The sequence below is a fragment of the Myotis yumanensis genome, unplaced genomic scaffold (assembly GCF_028538775.1).
Source record: "Myotis yumanensis isolate MYYU_CA2020_CCGP unplaced genomic scaffold, mMyoYum1.0.hap1 SCAF_2, whole genome shotgun sequence".
In the NCBI taxonomy this organism is placed as follows: domain Eukaryota; kingdom Metazoa; phylum Chordata; class Mammalia; order Chiroptera; family Vespertilionidae; genus Myotis; species Myotis yumanensis.
Genome location: NW_027223753.1, coordinates 165869854 through 165885931, shown reverse-complemented (window position 1 = coordinate 165885931; position 16078 = coordinate 165869854). Strand labels below are relative to the sequence as shown.

Below are 16078 nucleotides of genomic sequence, written 5' to 3'. Positions count from 1 at the left end.
GTGTACCCGGGGTTGCTGAAGGCGGAGAGCATGGGTTCCACCCATCGCCGTCTGACCGCTGGGCTCTGCAGGGTCGTTCCGCCAGCCAGGACTTGCAGCGCCTCTAGGACAAACTAGACCGTCCACGCGTGCCCAAAGGCCGTGGTGCGGACCTCTGCCTCCGCACCGGCTGCTGCTCCTGTCGCAAGCCCCCAGCGGACCCGGCACGTTCCCAGGATTGCCGGAGACAGCGCCTGGGCAGCTCGCCCGCCTGCCGGGAAGTGCCCATGTGCTCAGTTGTCCCGCCCGGGGTCCGCCTTGTGACTTCCTGGTAGTAAATCCTCCATAAGGATTATGACTCCGGGTGAGGAGAGCCGTTCTTCCACGAAGCCACAGGGGGGCGCCTGAGACCCAGAATCGGAACATTCGCAGGTTTGTGAGAGGTTAAAATGAAATGTCTGCAGCTGCAAGCTTAAAAGGAGGGGGGAAAAATTAACATTGGACCTGCGTTGTGATAAACGGTCTAATCTTTGGCGGCGCCGTTCAGTTTTCCAATATCCACTGTTAGCACTGAAAATTTTTGTAAATGGCATTTCCAGTCCTCCCAAATAATATGATTTTGATATCATACCAGCAACTTTAACGTTCTCCCAGAGACACCAATGGAAACAGGCAAAAAAATAAATAAATAAAAAATGCGATGGCCAAGCAATTGGCCAGTTCTTGTCGCCCCAACACCCACCACACTTCTCTAGAAATAATAATAACAGTAATAACTTTTTCTTGAGAACGTGCCATATGTGACTGTTTTGGGTTCTTTACAAACACACACATATTTTCTCTTCCATCAGTCATACTGCAAGGAGGAATCTTGCTCCTTCCTTTCCTCAGACCTACTCCCGCCTTTGTATTAATGGCCTCACTGTCCTCACTCTCCTCCCTGCCACCCAGGCGAGAAACTTGGGACTCACTTCAGGCTTCTCTTGGTCCCCCATCTTCCAACCCCACCCACCTGATCCCTGACCCCCAGTCAGCAAACCTTTTATTTGCAGTCAAATGCTCTACCCCTGAGCTATACCCCCTGCCAAGCTTTTATTTGACTCAGACCTGCGCAGTGGTTCTCAGCCTTCCTAATGCCACGACCCTTTAATACAGTTCCTCATGTTGTGGTGACCCCCAACCATAAAATTATTTTTGTTGCTACTTCATAACTGTAATTTTGCTACTGTTATGAATCGTAATGTAAATATCTGATATGCAGGATGTATTTAGGCGACCCCTGTGAAAGGGTCGTTCGACCCCCAAAGGGGTCGCGACCCACAGGTGAGAATGGCTGTGCTAGAGTGTCCTCAGAGACACTGTGTTGCCAGCAAAACATGAAGGGCCCCTATGCCCACATCCTGGCCCACACTGGACCTGGCCCAGCTTTATAATTTTTGTAGGATTAATGGATGCAAAGTGATGCCTGCATAGTTTAAGTTCGCATCCAGTAATTTACATTTAGGTCTTTTAAGCCATCTCTGTATGCGCAGCTCAGATGCTGAAACCTCTATTTCCTTAGCGTCCCTGGCCCTCGTATTCTGAACTCAAGTCAGGGAACGTCCACACTGTTTTCCCTGCCTCCTGCTCTCCTCACACTGCACTCAGCCAGCGTCTAAAGCACAGGCAGGAGCATGGACCTCCTCTGCAGAGTCCTTCAGTAACTTCCCAGCATCCTTAATAAATACACCAACTTCTCACTCGGACCTTGGAGGTCTTGCAGAACCTGGCTCCAGCTGGCTTTCCAGCCGTATCTTCTCCTTTCCTCTCCCACCAATAGCAGCTCCAGACGCCACAGCCCTGACCTCCCCGCTGGCCTGACTCTATTCCTCGGCTCACACTCCTCTTGCACACATCTCTAGTGCCCTCCTTGCACTACTTGTTGCTCCTCAAGGCCTGGGATCAAAGGCAGCCTTCCCTAAGGTATGGGCTAGCCCAGGCCTCCACCTCCCTGAACGCCCCGGGGCTTGCCAAGCACTGAACACTTTATGCTTGTGTTTTTGTCCCATGTGGCCTTGTCCAATATCTCCCACCAGAGCTGGGGCTCCTGGAGGGCCGGCTATACATCTGATTCATTTCTCCCTCCCTGACCCCAGCATTCACCCAAGCCAGTCCACACTGCAGGCAGGGAAACCAGGTAGCAGGCTGCAAGATGACTCAGTGCGGGGAGACAGCGCCTCCCCGGTCTGGGAAATGGAAAGGAGAAAGGGAGAAGAAGATACCTGAAGCACTCTTTGATTAGTTGGCCTTGAGGGTTAATAGGAGGAGAGGCTGGAGAATGCTCCCAGCTCCTAGGCCTGGCTATTTGCTGGTGGGCATCAGGAGGAGTAGGGGCAGAGTTTGGCTTAGCTGTGCTTGTGACTGTGATGACAGGACACAGGCTGCTGAGTAGGCAGGTAGCTCAGCAGGGGGCCGAAGAGACCCGAGCCTGAGGTGGAGATTGGGGTCATCAGTGTAGAGGTGACATCGGACTCCAGGGCATGCATGAGATTGCCCAGGGAGGCCAAGGACAGTGAACCCTGAGGAGGCAAACATGGAAGAGGTGGCTGGGGAAGACCGAAAGAATGGCCGAGCTTGAGTAAGAGTGTGGTGTCCTGAAAACCGGGGAGAAGAATTTCAGTGAATGACTGTCGCAGAGTCAGGTGCTCTGAGAAAACTAAGACTGAAGTGCTTCCATCCCAGCCCACTCAACTCACCGTCCTCCCTCCTCTCTCCTCAGCGCTTTCCTTCCTTCCTTCCTTCCTTCCTTCCTTCCTTCCTTCCTTTCTCCCTTCCTTCCTTCCTTCCTTCCTTCCTTCCTTCCTTCCTTCCTTCCTTCCTTCCTCCCCCCCTTTTTATTGAACATATTGGGATGACATTGGTTAATAAAATTATATAGGTTTCAGGGGTACAGTTCCATAACACATCACCTTTATACTGTACTGTATGTTCATCAGCCCAAGTCAAGTCTCCTTTCACTCTTCTACCTCCCCCCACCCCCTTTCCCTCTGGCAATCACCACACTGTGGTCTGTCTGTGAGGTTTTGGTGTTTTCTCTTAATTATCTTGTCTGCTGAGCAGGCACAGCCCAGCTCCTCCTCTGGGGGTTTCATGCAGCGAAAGCCAAACAGCTGGTGTTTCCCTTCCCAAGGCACCTTTCACCTGGAAGCAGCCCGCAGGCGGAGGCTCACGCCATGAGTTCCCAACACACCAGAGCCGACCCTTGCCCTTCATCTTTCTGGTCACCTGTGCTTCTATCGCCTCCTTTATCAATTGAAAACAAATTGGGGGGGGGGGGGGGCAGGGGATAGAAACAGACATTTGGCTTTTGAACTGGATGTCAAAGAGGGTGGCATGTACCTAAGGGGTGGAACTCCAGGGTGGGGATGAGAGTGGGATGGGTATTAAATAATAGACATAATAGAAAAACACCAGGGGAGTGGCCTTATTTTATTCTCCAGGCCATGATGCAGCTTTAATGGCTGCTTTGCAAAGCTTAAGGAAGTTCAGGTCTCAGACTCAGAAGGGGAGATGAAGGATGAGGAGGAGGAGGAGACTCTGAGGGTGGGCGTGGCCTCCTCCACCTTGGCCGTGGACCTCCCTCCTTGGCATCTGAAAACCCAGCTCCAGCTTCCCCTGTGCCCCCACCTCTTGCTTGGTCAGGCCCCAGAGGCCACGAGCCCAGGCTCCGGGCTCTGTCTACCCTGCACCTAGGGGTCCCCTGCCCGAGCCTCAATAGACACAGTGACCCTCACAGAGCCGCAGCTCGACTTCAGTTCCCACCCCTGAGAGGCATTGTGCGTCATTCCCGGGGAGCCTGAGCCCTGCCTGGGCGACAGCTGGACGTTCAGCCAGCGACACTGGGCATCGTCACACGCCAGCACCACGGTGCCTTCGGGGTTGCTGTAGGTGCACCGTCTCCGGGCTGCCCGGTCCTCCGCAATCAGATCCCAGCTGTCCCCGGGCTCCCTGTACTCCAGCCCCGGGGCCTGGTAGCCCACGCGGTCTCGGGTGACCGGGCACACCAGCTGCTCCTCCTTCAGGGCGGGCACCACCTGACCCTTCAGGTAGGCGGGGCCCGCGCAGTAGGTCTGGGTGTTGAAGAGCCTGTCGCTGTACTCGCGCAGCCAGCTGGAGAGGTAGGCCAGGCGGCAGTCGCACTGCCAGGGGTTGCCGTGCAGGGCCAGGTTGAAGAGGTTGTAGTTGGTGTCGAAGATGCCCTGGGGCAGCGTGGCCAGCAGGTTCCTGGAGAGGCTGAGCAGTTCGAGCTTGGTCAGGTTCTGGAAGAGGTCTGCGTGCAGCGCCGTCAGGTTGTTGCTGCCCAGGTAGAGCTTGGCCAGCTCGGTCAGGTCCCTGAAGACGCCGGCGGGGAGGTGGGCGATGGCGTTGTGAGAGAGCGTCAGCGAGCTGAGGTTGGACAGCCCGGCGAAGGCTCCCTCGGGGACGGTCTCCAGCTGGTTGTGGGACAGGGACAGGCCGGCCAGGCCCGGGCTGTGGGCGAAGAGGCCCGCGGGCAGCACCCGCAGCGCGTTCCCCTGCAGGTTCAGGAAGGTCAGGCTGCCCAGCGAGGAGAAGACGGAGGGCGGCAGGTGGCCCAGGGCGTTGCGCTGCAGCCACAGCTTCTCCAGGCGGAAGAGCTGCGAGAACACGGCGGGGGGCAGCTCGGAGATGGAGTTGCTGTCCAGGAAGAGCTCCCGCAGGCGGCCCAGGCCCGCGAACAGGCGCGGGGACAGGCGGGAGAGCGCGTTGTTGCTCAGCTGCAGCGTCTGCAGGCTGCCCAGGGGCGCAAACAGCTCGTCCGGCAGCTGGGCCAGCAGGTTCTGGGCTAGGTTGAGGGTCTCTAGGCGCGCCAGCGGCTGGAAGAGCCTGGCGGGCAGCGTCTGCAGCCGGTTGCCCTGCAGCTGGAGGGACTGCAGGGCGTCCACGTGGCGGAAGAGGTCCCCGGGCAGCGCCTCCAGCCGGTTGAAGTTGAGGGTGAGCTTGCCCAGCGAGGCCAGGTGGGAGAAGATGTCAGCGCTGAGGCTGTGAAAGGCGCTGCCGGTGATCTCCAGGTCCCGGAGCCCGGGCAGCCCCCCGAAGGCATCGGGCTCCAGGCGGGAGAGCTGGGTGTTGAGGAAGACCACCTTGGTGAGGTTGGGGCTGCCGCCGAAGGCCCTGGCGCCCACCGCGGTGAACGCCGTCTCCACGAAGACGATGTCGGTGGCGCCGGGCGGGATGTCCCGCGGGACCGCGGCCAGCGCCTCGTCGGAGCAGAACACCTCCCGGGCGAAGCAGTCGCAGCCCTCAGGGCAGGGCCGGGCGAGCCGGACCAGGAGCAGGAGGCAGGCCCCGGGCAGCCAGGCGCCAGGAAGCATCTCCTAGACCCGGGCGGGAAGAGAAAGGGGAAGGGGTGTCTGTGCGGGGCTGTGCGGGCCCGGGGGCCAGTGCGCGGCCGGGGAGCCAGGAAATGGGCATCGGCTGTCAGGGAGGCCAGCCGTTTGGACAGCAGTTTACGTTGTTGTTTTTTAAAGAACTCGTGAATCAAAGGTCGAGGCTCTATCCACTGAGCAAACCGGCCAGGGCCAGTTTATGTTTTTAATGGTTTTCCTACCACCTCGTGTAGCCTTTCAAGGTGGGCAGGACCCAGGGCTCTCGCCTCCCGACAGCGGGGAGGTCTCCTGTCCACAGCCACCTGCAGGTTGGCAGCAGGCCCAACGCCCGGGTCTCCTGGACTCCCCATGTTGTTCCAGATTGGAGAAAGGGGCAGAAAGGCATGGAAGAAAGGAAGAAAAGACTACGTGGATGGGGAATTTTTAAGATAATATGTGAACTATGGGCAGATTATTCCTAAATTGGAAATTTTTAAACCACACTCTCCTTGAGTTTCCAAATCTCAGCACATTCCAGAGCCTCCTTACGAAGAGACCATACCATCTGCTCTCTGCACATCTGCTGAGAGTGAAGGCAGCCTCAGCACAAATGGGCTCTTATCTTGAAACCAGCCCGTGGGCCCCTTAGTACAGCCTCAGCACAAGAGGACTCTTATCTTGAAACCAGCCTGTGGGGGCTGAAATGCTGTCCTCCTGCCCCTGACATCCCACCCCCACCAGCAGGGAGCCATGGAGCTCCCCAAAGCATCCAGACAGGCGGTCCCAGCTGCAGGGATTCCATAGTCCAGTAGGTTTTGTTTTAAATAAGGGAAGGGGACCAGGTTTTTAGTTTACTAAATATTATTTTTTAAGGGGAAAAAAAATGCCAGCATCCACCCACAGGTCACAAGTTGGTGATTCAGCTTAAAACTGTGTTCTGTCTATGTTTCAGTCCTTTCTATGCATGAGCCATTAGGCCAACATGTAAAAACAGAGAAGCATCACATTAAAACTCCAGATTTCAGGCGCTGGCTGGTATGGCTCAGCTGGTTGAGCATCATCCCATGCACTGAGAGGTCATGGTTGGATTCCTGGTGAGGGCATATAGGCCCTGGTTGCAGGCTTGATCCCCAGTAGAAATCGTGCCGGAAGCAGCCAATTGATGTTTCTCTTTCCCTTTTCTTTCCTCTCTCTCCAAAACATCAGTGAAACATATTTAAATTTTTTTTTAAAAAAAAATCCAGATTTCCAGGTGATTTAGGGGCAGCGGACTCACATTCCTACGTGACAAGACCAACTGGGCTTAGTTGCCCCCCTAGGGGGAGTACACCTCCCAGGTTACTGCTGTTCCCACCCCACTATGATCTACGTGGCTTGTAGTGGTTCAGATTCCATAAGTTAGAATTCCAGCTTTACCGGGTGCCAGTTATGTGACCTTGGGCTTGTTACTTAATCCGTCTGCGCTTCAATTTTTTATCTGTAAAATGGAGATAATAATAGTGTCTGTTGTGTTAGGGTAATTGGGTATTAAATGAATAAATACAAGTGAAGTTTTTAGATCAGTGTCTGAGATACTAGTAGAGAGCAATTAACAAACTATGTAAATTATTGTTAAATGTTGCAAGCCACCATCATTACAGAAAAAAAATTATCTGAACACCAAAAAAGTAGGAAAAACAAAATGCCTTTCAGATAGAATACATTTGGAAGGAAAGGAGGGACGGAGGAGGGAAGAAAGGAGGGAAGGAAAGAAAGAAGGAAGGAAGGAAGGAAGGAAGGAAGGAAGGAAGGAAGGAAGGGAAAACCTTCACTCAACATAATCCTAATTCTCCTCAATTGTCCTGTTTTCAGTAAAAACTCACAACTTGAGGGGATAAGGACACATATGTAATACCTTAAGCAATAAAGTGGAAAAAATAAAAATAAAAAAACAACTGGCCCCTAGCTGCCTCTCTGCTGCCCTCTTCTGGCTGCCTCCTCCATCGCAAAATTCAGCTTGAGGTTAAAGGGCTTCTTGTGTGACAATCTCCTGCAAACACCGTGCTTACGAAAGCCCCTCTATAGACACTAAACAACTCAGTTTTTCCAGGAATTCTTCAGCCTGTAGAGAAGGGACAACTTCTCCCTGAGAAAAGGCACACGTCCCTGAGGCTCCTCGGTGCACACAGACGCTGAGTTAGCCACAGGGGGTGGATTTCACACCGTGGGGGTATGACAGCAACTGCCTGTCGGCTACTCAGGACACGAGGGCAAGGAACAAGCCTCGGGCATGTGTGTGCCGCCTGGTTCTGCGGCCCTTAGACCAGTGGTTAGACTTCAGCTTTAGCCTGAGATGTTATTCTCTTGAGATTGTGTGCATGGAATACAGATAAGAAGCGGAGAACCCTGGGCGGAGAGGGTAAGGTAACTGTCCCACCACACCAGCCACCTGGGCTGCCCCTGGGACCCAGCACAAAGCCCCCTGGATCCTGACAGCGCTTCTCTGGCCCCAGAAATGAGGCGCCTGGCAGTGTGCTTCTCCATCGCAGCCCCCAGCACAGTCCTCCAGCACTAAGGGTTTCCATGGCCTCCCTCCTTGTGAGAAGTGGGTGTACTCCGCTCTGCACTCAGCGCAAGCACAGCGCTGACTCACTCTGCGCTCGGTTAGTGCCTGTGGAACCAAACCCTCCACAGCTGAGATGAGCAGCCTGGGAGGCAGCGCTCCTGTCCCTGGAACGGTACCAGCCCAGGTGAATGACCCCCAGGCTGGGAGGACGGTCTCAAATCCTCCCACCCCTCGAGTAAGAGGGAAGCGATTCCTCTCTTTAACACGCTGTAACATTGTCATGTGCCCGTTATAACCCCTTTGGTCCTTGGTTCTCACAGGCAGTTTCCAGAAAACAGTCCACTAGAATGGACGTGGGGGCCCTAAGGCATCTGGCCAGCCTCCACCTAGAGAGGGTGTCAGCAGTGGGGCTTGGGGTTGAACCCAGATCTGGTTTTCCCTTCTCCCCTGCCAGGAAAGCCAGGACCAAACGGGAGACACAGGTGAAAGGAAAGCTAAAGCTCGTGGGAGAATGTGTCCCACCTACTGAGCCTGAGAGGCATTCCTGCTGCCTCTGGTCTGTGTCTCTGACTCTAATCTACTGTCATCCTATATAACAAAGAGCTAATATGCTAATTAGACCAGACTGCAGGACGACCTTCCAGAACTACCTTCCCAAAGGAGGGGGGTGGGGGCGGGGCCTCAGAGCTGTGAGGCAGCCAGGGCTGCGAAGGCCAAGCCCCTTGTTCGAATTTTGTGCATCAGGCCTCTAGTTTGGAAACATAGGCCTTAGGACTTTCCAACAAAGGCAGTAACTTGAGATTCAGGACTTGACCAAAACAATGACATCAGTCACACAGGAGATCAAGTGTAGACAAATCAGCTTCAGCTCAGGCAAAAGTGGGTGAGGGAGGTAAGGGGAACCTCTCTGATGTGGGGGGCAGAGCTCAGGTGGCTGTTCCCACCTTCTAGCACCCATAGCTCCCACACATACATCTCAATACCCAGAGCAAATCTAGAAGGACCCAGAATGGGGAAACTGAGGGTCCCAGAGCCATGGCGACTGGTCCAAGGGCACACAGTTGAGAAGGAAGGGGCCAGGGTCAGCCTGCTGGCCTGCATGCTAAGCAAGGTGCTCCTGTGACACCCTTGGTATGGCTTCCACGCCACGGCAGTGGACCGGGCAGGGTACACAGGCCTGCTCCTCACATTTGCAGGGCCCATAGTGAGAGCATACAAGGGACCTCGCCTACTGTCTGTCCCCTTCTCTCCCCCCGACTCTCTCCAGTGCTGTGAGTAGAGACCTCATATTCACTTCTGTGAAATGGTTGGCCTGGGAAGGCAATCCACACAAGCCCTGGGTCCCGGATACTGAAAACAGGCTTTAAAATGGAGCACAGCCTCTGATGGGTGTGTCCCTTTGATCTTGCAAACTTCTCACCCCTTGGGATGTCATGGTGAGAGGAGGGCCAGACAGGGCCTCTAAAGTGTAGGCCAGACACCCCCTTGCCCAGTCTACTGGGGCAGAAGGAAGCAGGGGATGGTACTCACAGTGAGGAACGCTGATAATTTCCAAAGGGGCCACGCTTAACCGTTCTCATATCACTCTAGAATGGCTAATGGTTGGTGCTCTAGAGCAGTGGTTCTCAACCTTCCTAATGCCGCCACCCTTTAATACAGTTCCTCACGTTGTGGTGACCCCCAACCATAAAATTATTTTCGTTGCTACTTCATAACTGTAATTTTGCTACTGTTATGAATTGTCATGTAAATATCTGATATGCAGGATGTATTTTCATTGTTACAAATTGAACATAATTAAAGCATAGTGATTAATCACAAAAACAATATGTAATTATATATGTGTTTTCCGATGGTCTTAGGCAGGGGTCCTCAAACTATGGCCCACGGGCCATATGCAAATACAAATATTGTATTTGTCCTCGTTTTGTTTTTTTACTTCAAAATAAGATATGTACAGTGTGCATAGGAATTTGTTCATAGTTTTTTTTTTTAAACTATAGTCCGGCCCTCCAACGGTCTGAGGGACAGTGAACTGGCCCTCTGTTTTAAAAGTTTGAGGACCCCTGGTCTTAGGCAACCCCTGTGAAAGGGTTGTTCGACCCCCAAAGGGGTCGCGACCTACAGGTTGAGAACCGCTGCTCTAGAGTCAGTCCGGATTCAAATCTTGTCTCCATCCCTTATTAGCTCTGGGCCTTAACTGGATTGCCTCACCTCTCTGTGCTTCAGTGTTCTCATCTTTAAAACAATGAGCTTCAATACTGCCTCCCTCGTGGGGTTGTTCTGAGGATTGAATGAGAAAATGCTCTGAAAACCCAGACCCAGAGCCAGCACAGCGGACACCCTCTGGTTCCCCTCTTGCTGCCATTGAAGGGGCTGTTTACTGTAAAGGTCTAAGAGCACTCATTTGAAAATGGTCTGTTCTTTTTACTTAATGAAGTGTTGTGGGTTCCTGGACTTTTCATTCTACTGAATCACAGCCTTGCACAGTATGGGAGCTGAGGATCTGTTTTGCACAAGCTTCTGGAGTAACTGCTATGTGCACTCCATGTTGCCAGCTATCGTTGTTGTTTTCATGCCCAGAGCATTTCGGTATCCGTCCAGAGCAGCAGTACTCACCCTGATTCCTCTGAGTCCCGGCCAGCCCCAGCTGCTCTGAAGTAGTCACAGAGGTTGGCCATGGAATAACGGATGAGATCATTCAACCACCTCCTTTATGGACCAGCAAGGTTGGTGACTACAGCACTTTTTCTGCCTCTTTCCTCCCAGCCCAGGGAAAGGGTAATTGTTTTGTCCTTGGTTTAGTCAAGCACAGATTCTAATGGCTCTGGCCAGGATGCCCCGGACTTGGGCCCCTTCCCCACCCCGCCCTCAAGAGCAGGTCCCTGGGGGCTCTAGAGATAGGACGTGCCCCTGCCTGGGCACTGTGGAGGCTGGCGCCCGAGCGGACAGTGGGGCAGCAGCCAGAAGATCCCTGCTTCCCATCTGGAAAACCACCTCTGCACTTATGTACAGACTAGAAGTAGCCACAAAAATGTTCCATGCTCTCAGCAAGCCTGGTTTTTGGGGGGGTGGAGATTACGGGTTGCAAATGAACTCTTTCCTCTTCTCAAATTGCTGTTGGGGTGGTACATTTCTGTGTGTGCCACAAGCTAGTCTGTCATCCACCACCGAGCTGCCGCTCACTGCTCCCAGAGGGTGATGGGAGCCCAGAGCCCCTGGCTGCCTCCCCCAGGGCCCCAGGGCAGGCCTGCTGCTCCCTGGACCTCAGTTTCCTTCCCTCAACCCAGGAAAATAAGCCACGTGGCTGGGGCAGCCAGACCTGCAGTGGGCTCCTGCCTCTGTCCCTCCCCAGCTGGCCGGCCCTCCCCAACCTGCTGCCCAGTGTGTCCCAGGCAGTGAAACAGGCCCCCGGAGTCCCAGTGCCTGCCTTTGTAAATTGAGAGCAATCATCATCATAATGCTACTCCCTAAATTACAGTGCTGTTAGGCTTACTGTGGTAATCAAGCGAGATAACAAGCAAATTTCTCACCCCTTGGGATGTCATAGCATTGGGTGTGTGATGTTGTGATATAATCAGAAATATATATTTGGCCTTCTTCCTGGTTCCTGGCACAGAGCTCCAAGAACCCTTGGAATTTCCCGGGTGATGAGGGAGCATCTTTTGTTATTCATAGTCAGCTCCTTTCAGCTACACCTGAGTTTATGCCAATGAAGTGACTCTGAGGGACCCTCCCCAGCTTCAGATTATACACAAAACCTTTGCCCTGTTTAGCTCTGCACAATAGGATTGTGGGTGATTTACTTATTTTTTTAATTTTTGTTTAATCATATACTTTCTACATTTTTTTAAGTAATAAGCTGGAGCCCTGACCGGTTTGGCTCAATGGATAGAGTGTCGGCCTGCGGTCTCAAGGATCCCAGGTTCGATTCCAGTCAAGGGCATGTACCTTGGTTGCAGGCACATCCCCAGTAGGGAGTGTGCAGGAGGCAGCTGATCGATGTTTCTCTCTCATCGATGTTTCTAACTCTCTATCCCTCTCCCTTCCTCTCTGTAAGAAATCAATAAAATATATTTAAAAAAAAATAAGTAAGAAGCTGGAAAGCTATTATAAACATTGAGATAATTGTGTAAAACACACAGCACAGTTCCAGGCCCATTTTAGGGGCTTCCTTGATTTTTTTCCCTTCCTCAAAGCTACAATGCAAAGGCTCGATGGAGCTTGTCTATCAGCTGTCATAAGGTTCCTGAAGGGAGGATAACTAACACCTATAATAATGAAAGGGTAATATGCTAATTAGACCGGAAATCCTTCCTGACCAAGCCAGGCCGGAGGGAAACCAGTCCCGGGTCCCGGGTGCCAGAGGGAAGCCAGTGCCGGCAGCCGAGGGAAGGAAGGCCTACCCTTGCACGAATTTTCATGCACTGGGCCTCTAATTCTGAAATAAAAGATTGTGAGCTGGGCACTGTCTTATCTTCCAATGCTCCCCACAGGGCCCAGCTCTAGCCCTCGCTTCCCCGACCTTCCCACTTCAGAATGTGTGCCTCCCTCTCTCTCCCTGCTGCTACCTGCCCCCATTCCACCTACCTCCCTGGCCAGTGCAAGTCACACTTCCCCTGGGAAGCCTTCCTTGACTGCCTTCTCTGGATCCCCCAAGCCACTCATGTCCCCCGTTGACCACTTGGTCCTTCTGCTCCTCATTCTAGTCGTCTGCACCACCTGCTGGTGAGCCCGCAGCATCTCCACCTGCCTGTGCACCCAGCATCTGGCTCGGGGGAGAGCACTGAGAAGCTGCCCGGGCCTGTGTGCTGACCTGGACGGAATGTGTTCGCGGCTGGCGTGACCCCGAAGCTCAGCTCTGACTCTTCATCCTATCAGTGGGGCTCAAATTCTGGCAGTGCGGCCTGCTCGCTGCGTGGGCTTGGGCAGGTCACTCCACCTTTCTAAGCCTCAGTTTCCCCCTCTGTAATTACAACCCCATCCCTTAGGGTTGAAATTCATACCCAATTGCATGATAGATATGTTAAATCAGATAGTAAATATAAAGCACTTAACACAGTGCCTGGCAAACAGTAAATGTTCAATAAAAGGTAGCTGCATACGCATTTCGTTTCTAGAGTGACTATGTATTTCATCATCTAAACCAGAAATAAAAGGAGAGCTATTGATAATTATGCCAGGATAACAGGCACACACTAGCGTGAAACCAGGCAAACGTGGATGATGGTCACCCTGCTTATCCCCACTGCGGGGAAGCACGGGCCTTGGTTGGAAGGTCTGTAAGGAGGATTCTCCAAAAGGTCGGGGCCTCTGGGGGACCTTGCCGAAGGCGGCAGCCCCTACCTTGACTTTTCCAAACAAGTCCGATCCCCCAGGTGTTTTGCTAGAATCTCTATGTTTAGTCTTTAAAGACCTGACCTTGTAGTGGCATGTGCTTTCTCAAGGATACTTACCCTGCTGATTGTATCCAAAGTTTAATTTGAGTTCAAGCTGTTGTGACAATAAAAGTCTAAGGAGGCAGGCAATCACGGCTATTTGCTCCTAAAGTAAACTAGCCCCTTAGCCTCTCTTTCACAGAAATGTATGTCGGAGTAACCTCTTCATCCGCCGCTCAGGGTCTGCTGCTCAGCCCTGGCACCCCACCGGGCACCAGGAGCTCCCGAGTGCAGGGACCAGGACACTGTTCTCCTGGAATCTGCCCCCCTCAACCTGCCTCCTGCCTCCCTCAGCCTGGCACCACCCTGGACATCAGGGGCTTCAGAAGTACCTCAGGGGCTTCTCCTCCCAGGGCAGGGGGTGGGGATACTTCAGCCTGCCTGGAGTTGGGGACATGCTGTGAAGCCTGGAAGGAGTGGGCAGCTCCCCTCCTGCCCCCCAGCCAGGACTCCAGGTTCCTCCTCCCATGTTCCCACAGACCCAGGAGCCCTAGAGTGACTCCAGGAGACCTACCGTGAGGGGCTGGGCAGGGGGGACCTGCTGCCCTGGCTCTTCCTTGGGAGCAGAAGGGTGTCCGGTGTGGTCTGTGGTCTGTGGTCAGTGTGGATCCAGCAGCCCAGAGCTGATCAAAGTTCCAGGAAGTGGTTCCTCCCCTCACGTGGCTTGAGTGTTCCCGGAATGTCACCCAGGTCACAGGAAGCAGAGAATCTGGGGCAATGCCTCAGAATATTACAAAATGATCCTGACCTGCTCCCACAGACAGATCCCCAGTGGGGCCAAAATCCATCTAAGGTCACAGGCTTGGCACCTTTGGAACCCCAGGGCACTCAGGAGGCCGCTCCAGTAGAGAGAAGTGGGACCGGGGTCCATGCTCTCACACCACTCCTTGCAAAAGGCCATGCTGGTTCCAGGAGCCAGACCTCAGCCAGAGGGCCAACCACAGGCACCTGCTTGGCTCTCAACACCAGGTTCAATTCTAAGAAGGTTGTGGGTTTATTGTTTTGTTTGTTTGTTTAAAAAAACAACTTTCTAAACCCTTTCTGAGCTACAAGGGGGAAAAGACTTGAGGTAAATTTTGGCCCAATATGGAGAGACACATTTTCACCCCATGCAGGGGGGCCAGTTGCTCTGGGAGATGGTGATTATCCTGTCTCTGGAGCTGCTCATCCAGGGGCTGCAGAACGAGAGAAAAACATGTGCACGCTTGTGTGTGTGTGTGTGTGTGTGTGTGTGTGTGTTTTCAGGAGTTCAGGGTGAAGGTCTGACTGAGATAAGCAATCTAGGATCGTTTTCAATGCCCAGATTCTAGCATTCAAAGTACTCTGCTGGCTTTTGTTACTTTTTTCTTCCCTATACCCTCTTCCATCTCCACCCCCTACTCTGATGGCTTTTAAAGTTATCACATGATATTAATATTTATTCTTTTTCAAGTCCAAACTAATGGTGTTTTTTGCATGTGAGCAGATTTCATCAGCCAAATTGCAAAGGCCTGACAGCGTGTAGCATTTTTCAATGGGGACATATGACAATCTGCACTTTGGCAGGGAACACGGGGGCATGTAAGAGGGGAGAAAGGCTGTGAACAGAGTGCTCCCAGCCCCACCCTCGGCAGCAGCCAGGCTGGGTGGGGCAGGCTGGCAGGGTGGGGAGGTGGGCATACCTCTGGAGGAAACTCACACCCAGGCTAAGGGGACAGGTTCTTAAGGCAGCGACACTGGCCTCCACAAAGAGAATGTGTCTGTGTGTCAATGTCATGGTGAGCAACAGAAATTTGGCATTCCACAGATCTGGGTTTGAACCTTGCTTCTTCAATAAACTAGCCAGTCTTTCCACAAGTTATTTAGTCTCTTCATTTTCATCTGTGGCAAAGGGCCTGGGGAGGCGTGTGTGTGTGTGTGTGTGTGTGTGTGTGTGTGTGTGTGTGTATGTACACACATGTGTCAAATTACACTGCAGATATGTGCAGCTGGAAGGACATATGTGCATATATGGAGGGAATATTTGCATTAAGAACTACAGGAATCTTCTGGGAGGTGGGATAAAGGCTCTAACTCCTTTTCCCATTATTCCAGAAACCTGTCTGAGTGGACAGGTGCAGTGGTTAGGAAAGGACAACAAGGCCCTGCCCCCAGTCATCAAAACAGTCCAGCCCTAGCCAGTTTGGCTCAGTGGATAGAGCTTCGACCTATGGACTGAACGGTTGCAGGCTCAATCTCCAGTGGGGGGAGTGCAGGAGGCAGCCGATCAGTGATTCTCATCATTGATGTTTCTATCTCTCTCTCCCTCTCCCTTCCTCTCTGAAATCAATTTAAAAACAATAACAAATGGTCCAGCCCCGTGATATAGTGAACACACTATTGACCCCTGTCCAGGTCCAGCCTCCTGGGACAGGCTCACATCTGCAGAAGGGATCTAAGAACTAAGAGATCTCAGGAAAATAGGCTTTGAAGCCCCTTTCCTAGGCACGGCGATGGGACACAGGAACAGCAGAGGGGACCGGCTCCCTCTTAAGAAGTGGACCTGCGCCAACAGCTGTGGCAGCCCCTGGAACCCGGAGACCTGAAGTAGTCCTGGGGTCACCTGGACACGTGGTAGGAGTCACCTTCACTCAGATGGCGTCTTTTGAGAACCTGTGACTCACTGAACCTGGTGTGAAGCAACAATAGGAGTCCAGAGATGCAGGATAGTCCCACCCACCTAAGCCCATGTGCGTGTGCATACATGTGTGTGCACGGGCACATTAAACGAG

The 16078-nt window shown here is 52.9% G+C and overlaps 1 protein-coding gene across 1 annotated transcript; it reads right to left on the bottom strand.

Moving 5' to 3' along the window:
- Positions 1-3422: 3422 nt before the first annotated feature.
- CPN2 (carboxypeptidase N subunit 2) lies at positions 3423-13912 on the bottom strand. Its single transcript, XM_070406541.1, has 2 exons — positions 13843-13912; positions 3423-5354 (listed from the first exon to the last, which is right to left on the bottom strand). Exon 2 carries the CDS (start codon positions 5349-5351, stop codon positions 3708-3710), a length of 1644 nt encoding a protein of 547 aa, XP_070262642.1. The 5' UTR covers positions 5352-5354; positions 13843-13912; the 3' UTR covers positions 3423-3707.
- Between the last annotated feature and the right edge of the window lie 2166 nt (positions 13913-16078).

What these genes read in the sequence shown, in the direction of transcription:
- CPN2 (XM_070406541.1), bottom strand. Translation starts at nt 5,351, where the DNA reads ATGCTTCCTGGCGCCTGGCTGCCCGGGGCCTGCCTCCTGCTCCTGGTC.